The 12,238-nt window shown below is 35.7% G+C and overlaps 1 protein-coding gene across 2 annotated transcripts in view; it reads right to left on the bottom strand.

The window, feature by feature from the left end:
• si:ch211-217a12.1 (alanine aminotransferase 2-like) overlaps window positions 1-12,238 on the bottom strand; it is a 38,370-nt gene that overhangs the window by 1,515 nt on the left and 24,617 nt on the right. Inside the window, exons 5-11 of one of the 2 annotated variants that reach the window (XM_059530650.1) lie at window positions 10,638-10,771; window positions 8,264-8,507; window positions 7,654-7,733; window positions 7,428-7,564; window positions 6,536-6,710; window positions 6,011-6,166; window positions 5,004-5,116 (exon numbers count right to left, since the gene is read on the bottom strand). In XM_059530650.1, coding sequence (XP_059386633.1) covers window positions 5,004-5,116; window positions 6,011-6,166; window positions 6,536-6,710; window positions 7,428-7,564; window positions 7,654-7,733; window positions 8,264-8,507; window positions 10,638-10,771 — 1,039 coding nt within the window. The remainder of the gene's footprint in view (window positions 1-5,003; window positions 5,117-6,010; window positions 6,167-6,535; window positions 6,711-7,427; window positions 7,565-7,653; window positions 7,734-8,263; window positions 8,508-10,637; window positions 10,772-12,238) is intronic. The other variant, XM_059530651.1, reaches the window with a different exon arrangement.

Here is a 12,238-nt window from a genome sequence, read left to right as displayed (position 1 = left end):
TATATATATATATATATAAACTTAATCTCTTTCCAGCATTAAGGTAATCCTTAGGTAGAATGGTAGAATAAGAATAAACTGACGTACTTGCAAAGACACGTATAGTAATTTTATCTGTATCTGTTGACCATCAAAATAAAGTGTTAGCATATATTTAGCAGACATACACTCTAATGACCACTAGTTGATATGTAGTTGCAGAGTTACTTATCAACAGCTGTCTAAAGGGTACCATCAAAATGATAAAACTGATATTACAATAAAAATTGTTCAAAACAAATGTGTCATATCACACATTAATCTGGTATCTGTTATCTGATTTTATGGCTGTTTGAGAGAAAAAAAGTTATTATTATTATTATTATTATTATTATTATTATTAATACTACTTATAAGTGGTCATTGACTGCTTTAAGTAAAGTAGTATTTAGAAAAATGGCAAGATATGAGACTTAAAATACATTATATGAGAAATACACTCACCTAAAGGATTATTAGGAACACCTGTTCAATTTCTCATTAATGCAATTATCTAATCAACCAATCACATGGCAGTTGCTTCAATGCATTTAGGGGTGTGGTCCTAGTCAAGACAATCTTCTGAACTTCAAACTGAATGTCAGAATGGAAAAGAAAGGTGATTTAAGCAATTTTGAGCGTGGCATGGTTGTTGGTGCCAGACGGGCCGATCTGAGTATTTCACAATCTGCTCAGTTACTGGGATTTTCATGCACAACCATTTCTAGGGTTTACAAAGAATGGTGTGAAAAGGGAAAAACATTCATTATGCGGAAGTCCTGTGGGAGAAAATGCCTTGTTGATGCTAGAGGTCAGAGGAGAATGGGCCGACTGATTCAAGCTGATAGAAGAGCAACTTTGACTGAAATAACCATTCGTTACAACCCAGGTATGCCGCAAAGCATTTGTGAAGCCACAACACGCACAACCTTGAGGCGGATGGGCTACAACAGCTGAAGACCCCACCGGGTACAACTCATCTCCACTACAAATAGGAAAAAGAGGCTACAATTTGCACAAGTTCACCAAAATTGAATAATTGAAGACTGGAAAAATGTTGCCTGGTCTGATGAGTCTCGATTTCTGTTGAGACATTCAGATGGTAGAGTCAGAATTTGGCGTAAACAGAATGAGAACATGGATCCATCATGTTACCACTGTGCAGGCTGGTGGTGGTGGTGTAATGGTGTGGGGGAAGTTTTCTTGGCACACTTTAGGCCCCTTAGTGCCAATTGGGCATCGTTTAAATGCCACAGCCTACCTGAGCAGATCTCAACCCAATGGAGCATCTTTGGGATGTGGTGGAACGGGAGCTTCGTGCCCTGGATGTGCATCCCACAAATCTCCAACTGCAAGATGCTATCCTATCAATATGGGCCAACATTTCTAAAGAATGCTTTCAGCACCTTGTTGAATTAATGCCCCGTAGAATTAAGGCAGTTCTTAAGGTGAAAGGGGGTCAAACACAGTATTAGTATGGTGTTCCTAATAAGCCTTTAGGTGAGTGTATAATCCATTGTAAAAGTGGATGCAAAGTGTTCATTGTGTTATAAATCATCATACTCTTAAAAGCTATAACCACAAATAAGTAAATATTATAATATATCAAAACATTAAATATACAACATATTATAATGTTTTTTATAATGCCTTAAGAATACCCTTATATTGTATTATAAATACGGGCTTCATAGAAAGTGTTACCAAAAGGATTATGTTTGAAATCTGGATATTTATTTTACAAAAACGAATGGATTTGCTACTTTGTAAAGACAGCCTTTTTGGTTCAAGGGCAGGTTATATTCTCGATTCATAAACTATTCATCATTATTCTGAAAATATTAAATTATATGTACAGAACAACATAATCAGGGCCGTAGCTGGGGTCAGCGGGGCCCCGGTGCAGGTTGTACCAGTGGGCCCTGTTTGAAAGTGTTTATTTTGTGGGTTCTTTCTGTTTATTTGTTTGTGCTATTCACACAGTGTTTAAGTTTTTTCAAGTTTGTAAGTGTCCAGGTACAAAAACCGAATAATTAAATGTAAAATAGCACTGTAAAAATTAAATATACAGTCAAATAAAAATTTATTCAGACACCTTCAACATCTCTAACATTATCAGTTTATTTGCTATAGTTTAGAAAAATGGTAATAAAATATTACAAGAACTTAGAGTTAAACTGTCAGAACAAATTAATCTTGATAATATCAGATAACTTTGATAGAAAGATATATAATGGATTACAATCAAACAAAACTTCAGACAACTGTCAATACTTTGTTGAGCAATTACCAAGCAATGATTAATTTTGTTTAGTCTGTTGTGTGAAAAGGTTGCATTAGCAATTACGAAAAAAAAAAAAAAAAACACGTAAGCAAACCATGGTCAAAGTTTCTGGGAACTAGTCCAACTCTCTAACCATTAGGCCACAGCTGCCCCTCTTATTTTGCTATACTCACTTACATACATTAATTAATAGTGTCCTGCACGTACTAGTTAAAAAAAAAACCATTTCTTTCGTTTCTCTTGCATTGGATTAACATTACAGCAGCCAGTAGCTAAATTAGGCGCGGTCAGTTTAAGAGACAATGAATGCATCTAATATAGTACACATACGATTTTTTTTCCTCAACTGTTTACTTTCACTTAAGACATAACCGAAATGTTTTTGAACATACTATCCAAGATGGGTATTTTCACATATTTTTTATGTATTTGTCGGTACAATAGCAAAAACAGACAAATTAGGTGTTCAAGTGTTTTAAAACGTCTCTCTCTCTGCGTGAGCCTGAACACCAGAACACCGCAGTGCTGATTTAGGCTCTTACATATCCTTTTATGTTTGTTTAAACTGCGATTTGTTGTTGTTCGTTCAGGTGCAGGAGGAACTTAAATGAGAACTTTGTAAAGGAGAGCTCAGTTCAGTGTTGCTGTCTGTGAGACGCGGCTCTCTCTCCGCGTGCGCACCGAGCACAGCACGAGTAACCAGCTGCTCAGTTCAGCTTTTCCGTGTCTTGTGTTTAAATGCTTTAAAGTCTTTTGAATGGTTAAATTGGCAAGTGGCAAGGCTTAATAACACATGAAAATGATATGCTTTCATGTCGACACGCAGCAGCGCTCTGTCAACTGTCCTGAGCGTCTTTTTAGACTGGCCTCAGCCAGACTGTCGAGATCGCCGGGCCCCCCCCCTCGGCCGTGGGCCCCTATAATCGTCACCAGCTTTCACCCCACTAGCGACGGCCCTGAACATAATCTTCTAAAGCAAATAAAGGCCAAAATCTAAATTCTACTGTTTTAATAACTAACAAAAGGGAGCACAATTAATGTAATCATTTTATTCACCATAACAACGATATCTAAGATAATATTTGAGACGATGACATCACTGAATTCAATGATGAACTGCCTTTAACTGTCATTTTGCATTATTGACACTGTTTTCCTAATGAATGTTGTTCAGTTGCTTTGACACAATGTATTTTGTTTAAAGCGCTATATAAATAAAGGTGACTTGTCTTGACTTGACAATATTTGAGAAAAAGAAACACCCACTGCTTTTGGCTGTGGGTGGATATTTATTTTACAAAAACAAATGGATTTGCTCCTTAGGGCCTTTATTCCCCCACCCCCCGAAGCCGTGTGATGGACATTTTATTACAGATGCGCACACTTTATTTCACGTCTTCTGAACTGTTGACAACAAACACCCGCTTACCCCATTGAAAGGCTTGGAAGAGCAAGGACAATTTTTAATATAACTCTGATTGGATTATTCTGAAAGAAGAAAGTCACATACACCTAAGATGCTTCGAGGCTGAGTAGAAGATGAACTATCCCTTTAACAGATGATGAAAGACAGCAGCAGGTTTATACAGTATGATGCTGTCACGGAATGCATAGATATTGACTAGCATTCAATTACTTTTCACTAAAGACATAACTGACTGTGTTTAGTGAAAACTCACCAAGACGGACATTTTGACATACAAAATGCAAAGTAGCCTATATTTGTCTGTGTTTTCATAATCACTGAACAAAATAAAAAATGAAACTGGTGTTTTGGGGGCCCTACGCAACATGCATACTTTGCATATAGGGAGGATCACCTCTGGCACTGATGCTGTTCGCTTTATTTGAACAATTAATTTTGATTAAATACCATTGTATCAGGTTTCTTGTTCAGACAGGACTGCATCATGTTAAACTGAGTTGAAATGGTTCCTTTTTGGCTGAACTCTATGTTTTCATTCTGAAAGAAAATGTTTCAAACAAGAAGCTCAAAATTCGTTTTACACTTCCTGTTTTTGGGCAAGTTACCATTGTGGTGAAGTGTGGAGTGTGCGCTTGGGTTGAGGACCTGCTAAATAGAATTCCAATGGGAGTACTAGAGATGTAAACGGTGTCATCTTTTGACTGCCAAAATCGAACATACGTGTAAATAAGTTATATTTAACTTACTAGTATGTCATCTTAACATTTTGGCTGAATTGCATGGAAAGTGGTTCTACAGAATGGAAACATGTTATCTCTACATAAATACTGAACTAAAATTGAAAATGAAGGTACTCAAATCAAATTTGACTTTCCCAATTAACTTGGTTTAGTCTTTTCCAAATAACTGATTCAATCATGTGGAACCACTGTCCATGATTGAATAATTTTCAACCAAAGAGTTATTTTTTGAGTGTACAGTAGGTGTGTTGGAGCAAGTTTGGAACTCAAGCCTACAGGATGTTTGCCCACTTTTCCCAATGGTACATAAAAAAAATAAAACTAACTTACATTTTTATATAACTTAACTTTAAACATTTTATTACTTAAAACTTGCTAAATATATAACAAACATTTTTTGTATTGGCTTTTATTTCAGATGTTATTTCACTCTTAATTACCCATAAGCTCCTTTTGGACTAGGACACCCACACCTTTGTCATAAGCATATCCAAGGCTAAACTCTTCATTCTTGTTTGTATAAAGGGAGAATAACCTGAAATGGTAGGTGCCATCTCGCTGCCCAAAGCCGCTGCCGGGAACCAAACAGATGCCTGTTTCTTCCAGAAGCTTCATACAGTAGAACATATCTGGAGTTTGTCCCTTCTCCTAAAATTGGAGTGGATGGGGGATTTTGGTTAGAGTTTTATGATGCTGTTTAAGTCAACCAAGTAAAATATAATATATGACAGACAGCTGTGTAAATGTGTTTCTATTGTTCGTAGTGACATTATTCGCTGCAGACATCACACATTTCTAAAAGACATGCTCGTCAACTAACTACAAAATCAAGATCAAATCCTCAGGTGACAGAGAAAGTGTTTATCAAGTATAGTAGTATTACCAATTAAAACCAATCCTGCAGCCTTTATGGTTCAAGGGCAGGTTATATTCTCGATTCATAAACTATTCATCATTATTCTGAAAATATTCAATTATATGTACGTAGAGAACAACATAATCTCCTAGAGCAAAAAAAGGCCAAAATCAAAATTCTGCTGCTTTAATAACTAAAAAAAGGGAGCACAATTAATTTAATAATTTCATTCACCATAGCCTATAATCACAGAATATTAACAATGATATCTGAGAAAATATTTGGGACAATAAAGTATTATTTGGACATTTCTAGGTTCATAAAGATCTTTGACAGCTCTTAAAGTTTGCGTGCACTGAAGAACTATAATAGGAGTGAGGGATTTGACCTTTAATTTTAGGGGTAGTCAATTATTATGGACTGCACTCCCAGTAAATTATGTTAACTATGTGGAATACACCCTATGAATTCCAATAAAGTCACTTAAATAAGGGAGTTAATGTGCAGTCACATTAGCAAATGTCTGTTGCCAATAGTGTAGCAATATATTAAGCACTGCTCACAAAGATATCACTTTCAAATCAAGTAGTTGTCTGTTAGAAATCGGATAGGTATCTGATCAGTAAAAATACATGAAGGTACAAGTGAACAATTGTTAGGTTTAACTGATCACAAGTTCATCCTACCTTGGCCTCCAGGATGGCTTTTGGTGGGAGGTGGATACGTGGGAAAGTGTACATTGCACCCTGCACTGGGTTACATTTTATTCCTGGTACCTGATTCAAGATTTCTTGCGTCATGTTGGCCTTCTCTCCCAGTGCGGCTAAAGTGTCTGTGCGCTCCTGAAGACAATAGAGAAAAAGGTTTTATTTTAAACTACGATGTACTTAATTTCTCACTTCATTTTTAAAGTTTTTGTTAAAGATGCAAGAAATTGATATGAAGTGATAACTGTATTCAACACAACAAAAATACTGTGTATCTTAAAAATATAATTTCCTGGTCAAATACAAATTTCTTTTAGAGACTAAATAATATTGGCAAAATATAAAATTAACTGTTTGATTTGTAAGCATGTATTTTGGTATGCTCTAATAAAAAATATTATTAAAAAGATGTAATTATAGCTATTTATTATTATGATATTTACAAATCCACTCTGTTATTTTTTTAGAGTGTCCAAAGCAAACAGTTAATGGGACAATATAGACCTTGATGAATGTGTCATATGAGGGTTCATCTGGTTGGGGTGGATTGACCACCACATCTAGAAGAGCCTGTCCAGGCACTGGAGGACACAGCCGCACAGATACCAGCTTAGTGAGTTGAACTTTCACCTCAGGGTCTAGATTTACCACCTCCATATAACCACCACGAAAACCACACCTTAAAGAAGCAAGACAGACAGGCTTAGAGCTTAACTGTTTACTTGTTTTTTTTTTTAAGAACACTACTGTTAGGTCAAAACAAATTATTTCTTTCACAGTATTTGTATATGTATGCTTTTCCGACATCATCTCACAATCTTCATTTCAAACCATGGAGGAGCAATACGGGACATTTTATTTAAATCGACTACAAATGTATTTGTAATTGGTAAAAGCAGTATGTGATGATTGTGCTCAAACGTGCTTGCGTGAAATGCAAGTTCAAACCTCATTGGTTCTGGAGCTTAAAGCAAGTGTGTTTAATGTTGTGTTTACCACATTCAATAAGCTCTCTGTATGTGTTGATCAATGTTTACATGTGAATAAAAGCCAAAATTCATGTTTTCATCACATCAAGCAATCATGTCTTTTCAGAGGTCTTGAAACTTTTGAATTGTCAAACTTTAATGTAATGGGCTTTCAATGGAGGGACAGAAATCTCTCAGGTTTTATTAAAAATAACTTAAATTGTGTTTCCAAGAAAGAGTTCAAAATGTCATGAGGTAAGTAAATGATGACAAAATTTAGATTTTTAGGTGAACTGAACCTAAACAAGAAGTTGTTAGGAAGATTGTGAATTGGAACCAGATTAAATCATTTCTATCATATTTCCTATGGAATAATTCTCCCAAATCACCTAAAGATCGATTGCTCTTCTCTTGTTTTTGATACTCACTCTCCCATGTAGCACTTTGACGTTGAGTGAAAGGAAGCTAGTTCCACTTTCTCAGAGTATTCCAGACCCATTTCAAATAGCACCTTCTTAAAGGAATGAAATTTACACCCATCCGCGTAAATATTGTCCTGATAAACCTGGACAAAGCAGGGCAAGTTGAAAATATTAATAATGTGAGGTTTTATTTATTTACAAAAAAAATATATAAGCCTATCATACAAATCACCTCATCAGCCATGAGGAAAAGCTTTTCTGCTGCCGCAAATCGGATCACGTCCTCAATGCACTGTCGGCTTTGCACTTGACCTGTCAGGTAAAAACAAACCATAAAAGCGTTGCCATATTAGTTTAATGTTTTCTAACCCAATGGTTGTTGGACAGTTTGGATAATTGAGAAATCCTTAATAAATACTACTACAGGGTTCTGTAGGTTTTATGAAGGTAAATTTAAGACTTTTTCTTAAAAAAAACTTTAAAAAAAAAACCTTTTCAAGACCAAGTAATCGAAATTTAAAGGAAAATTGAAAGGAACAACACTGTGTATGAAAGTCTAGCAAGCAGGCAATGAGCTGTATTAGCAAATTCTCACAGATCTATGTTACTTTTTTCATTCATTTTACATAAAAAAAACATTGATTAAGACTTAAATATACAGAATAACCACTAGAATACGGAAATAACGTTTACATAGATAAGACATATTGTTCTGAGAAACAATTGAACAATTAAGTGAGATTAAGATTAAAACAACAACAAATGTCAATGTGGTCAGAAAGAAATTTTAAAGAATACTAATTTGCATAGACCATTGGCAGATTGACAAATTGTCACCAAACCTGTGGGGTTGCCAGGATTGATAATGCACAGTGCTCGAGGGCTGCAGTGCTTCTTTGCTTCCTGCAGGGCGCGTCGTAACTCACTGATGTCCAAACTCCAGCAGTTGTCTTCATCCAGATAATAACTGATTTGTACAGCAGCCAACTCAGCCAGAGCAGCGGAGTACAGTGGATACTGGGGGATGGAAATCATCACTCCTGTACGAGACATTCCTTCTCCTGACACCAGCAATTTAAGCATGGTCTGACACATAGACAAAGACGGATCTTTAAAAGTAATTCTGATAGTTCATCTGTCGTTGCGCAGTATCAACTTTTATCCATGCATGTTAGAATCTTAGGGATGCACCTGCATTTTACTCAAAAATCTGAACAGAAATGGTTACTTAAATCTGATAACAGAATTGCTGAGATGGATAACGGTAAATTATCCAGGAATAATGATTAATCTGATTTAATGTAAATGCTGTAGATGATATCCATCTATAGAGATTGCATTTACAGTTGATGAGTGAAAATAATATCATATCATTACCCCCAAAACATGCAACAGACCCACACATGCACACATCCACAAATGTATGCAATAAATACACAGTATATTTACAACTCTACACACAGAAAAAAAATGTTTTGTTAATAATGTTTTGCTCAAAATACAAATCCACAGAAATCATGCAGTATGTGTTTATTTATTGCACAAAACATGCTGAGCTGTTTGTACTGGAATTCTTCCTCAATAATGTCTGTTTAGGAGTCTTGACACACAGAGGTTTTCAAATAAGCTGGGGCTGGGGCTAAGGGTGGGCGGTATGACCAAAATTCTGTTTCAGGGTATGACTCATTTTATTTCACGGTAATAATGTATTTTACAATATAGTTATTTATATATGTAGTTATTATGTATATAATAAATTAAGCTATTTATATAACAAATAAACTCAAACACTATATAAAGGAAGAGCACTTTACCTATTTTTCTTCAACTTTTATTTGGTAAATTATTTAGTAAAAGCACACTTAACATTTAGATTAACTGCCCCCAACTGACTGATATTAAATGCAACTTATACATGTAATTAAACTTTAAATATAGTCTTTCTGAATTAATTTCAAATTATTTCAAATTAATTTAAATTACTTTCTTAATAATTTGTAGGATACTATTAATACTAGAATGTGAAGAGTTCAATAGTGACCAGAAGGAGAGTATCAGTGTGCAAACTGAACATCAACTACTGTTATTGCTGACTAAATTATACACACCTTATAACCACGTCATTATTTGAGCCGGGTGAAGACTGACACGTGCTCTGCCTTTCATATTTGCCTCTCACTGCGTGTGCATGTGGGTGTGTGTGTGCTTACCTTCTGAATTATTAAAACATGATCAGTTAATTTGAGCATCAAATTGAGACGAATCATAGGAGGTTATTATCAGCTGGTTAAGATCGGTGTTTGATCGTTTGGAGTTAGAAAAATATAATACATTCTGTTACATTCTCAATATTTTGTCAAATTGCCTCAGATTATGTACATTCTCTTTAAAAAGCAGGTTGTTCATTGCTCCCTCTCTGTTGTGAGCCTGTGCACTCCTCTAAACCTGAGGGTGCTACACTGCTCTCGCGGTTGACTGCTGCACCTTTGTTCCAACCTTTTAGAAAACGGAATCCTTTGTGGATCCTCCTGAACTGAACATTCATCTTTCTCCATGTTTCTTTGACAAATGGAAGAATTTCAGTCTGATGCACACTGCATATGAGTTACTGACGCCTAATTATTTACATGTCAATGTATACAGAGAATAAAACAAAATCTGTTACGGTTGACATTTTATACCGTGGTAACGGTAAATAACGTCATACCCCCCAGCCCTGGCAATGTTAAGCATTGCTGCCAGCAAATGCTCGAGATCATAATTTCACACTGGGTTTTGATTCCGGAAAATTACAAGAGAGCTTTTTGTGTGAACACAAACCTTTGTCAGAATGCCCAAAAAATTGACAGCACTATTTACTTTATCTACAGGTCATTACATCTAGAATTTTGAAGTAAAATAAAAGTAGCACAATAAAATTTTATTTCTTCTAAAGAGCGAGAAATTGTGTCAATTAGCTGTTTCTGTGCCATGTATCTCTAGACAGCAATATTACCACATTATTACTGTTAACTATAATGCAGCTTTTTTACAGCAAAGCTATTTTAATGATAAAAGCCACAGGGCAGTGCTGACAAGTTTTCAGTGAGACTCTGGTCTAGAGTGTGTGATGCTCATACCTATTTTGTATAAATCAATTTGCATGAACACTTTTTAAAAATATTTTTTTTTTTAAATATAGTGTTACATTTTGGTCTGTTTGTCATATCTGCTTACCACGATTGCATCACTGGCTCCTGTGAATAAGTAAATGTTGTCAGGGTCACATGTGATTCCTCCATCTCGCCGTTCAATGTAGCGTGCAATGTCCTGACGAATCATTTCAATTCCCTGACTAGTACTGTAAGCACCTAAAATATCCAGAAAGCCAAAGAAATTAATTAATTTGAAAAAATAAATGCCATGTTGAATCAATATCTTTGTCATAGTATTCTTTCAGTGTTAATGGGATTTCTCATGACAATGAAAAACAAATATAGATATGAAAAAGTACAATGGAAGTCAATGTATACTGTCAACTGTCAACATTCTACAAAAATATCTTGTTAATTTTTCAGCAGAAGAAAAGATAAAGCTCATATAGGTTTGGAACAACTTGAGGGTGAGTAAATGGTGACAGACTATCCCTTTAGAGTAAAAATAATGTCCTTGTTTACAACCTTGTTTCAGCCTTTCAATATAAAAATCTCTAGTTCTACTATAAGGGGAAGTCGTGGCCTGGTGGTTAGAGAATCGGACTCCCAATCGAAGGGTTGTGGGTTCGAGTCCCGGGCCGGCAGGAATTGTGGGTGGGGGGAGTGCATGTACAGTTCTCTCACCACCCTCAATACCACGACTGAGGTGCCCTTGAGCAAGGCACTGAACCCCCAACTGCTCCCCGGGCGCCGCAGCATAAAAAATGGCTGCCTACTGCTCCGTGTGTGTGTTCACTGCTCTGTGTGTGTGCACTTCGGATGGGTTAAATGCAGAGCACAAATTCTGAGTATGGGTCACCATACTTGGCCGAAAGTCACTTCACTCACTTCATAAAGACTATTTTTACCATCTAATGGTATTGTAACCTCCACTGAAGTCAAAATTACCATCACTAACACAGACCGTTTCTCAATAGTAAATCATATTATTAAATACAATTACTATTTATATAAAATATTATTTTTTGAACAATAATATTTAATAAACAATAATAGCCATTATAAAAGGAAATAAACACGCAAATAATTCCGTCATAACAACAAAGGCAGTGCTCTGATACAGCATTAAAGTTTTATAAAACGAATGGCCTCTGCTGCCCTAGAGCTCACATCTCAGAATCTTTATAAATAAACAGCATATCAGGAAAGAAAATTAAGCTATGAGGGTTAGAAGTACTGTGTTCAATATCACTGTACTGTTGTTTAACATACTCATTGTTCCCATACCCATTGAAATAGTTTTAGTTTTTTTATTTTATTTTTTTTACTTTAGACAAAAAAACTCCATAAAACAGTTTTAAAAGAAGTGAGATAATGAAAATTACGAGCCTGTCCTCCAACAAAAAACGACCATATAGGTTGTTTGTACAAGCACCTTATTACGACCAATATTTACGTTTTAAAGTTAAGCGCCCTCTAGCGGGCGTAAAAATAACAACAGTATCGCGTTGCGTCTGTCGTCATGAAATGACGTATCACGTCATTACCAATCAAAACGCACGTTTATTTAAATGCAATGTGTGGGCTTTTTACACCGATCTCACAGTATTTCCTACATATTTTACTAGGTTGCTTATTCGTTCGAATGACCACACCTAACCCCACCCCTAAACCTAACCCTCA

This window comes from Carassius carassius, chromosome 39, assembly GCF_963082965.1.
Source record: "Carassius carassius chromosome 39, fCarCar2.1, whole genome shotgun sequence".
In the NCBI taxonomy this organism is placed as follows: domain Eukaryota; kingdom Metazoa; phylum Chordata; class Actinopteri; order Cypriniformes; family Cyprinidae; genus Carassius; species Carassius carassius.
This window is presented reverse-complemented; position numbering and strand designations above follow the sequence as displayed.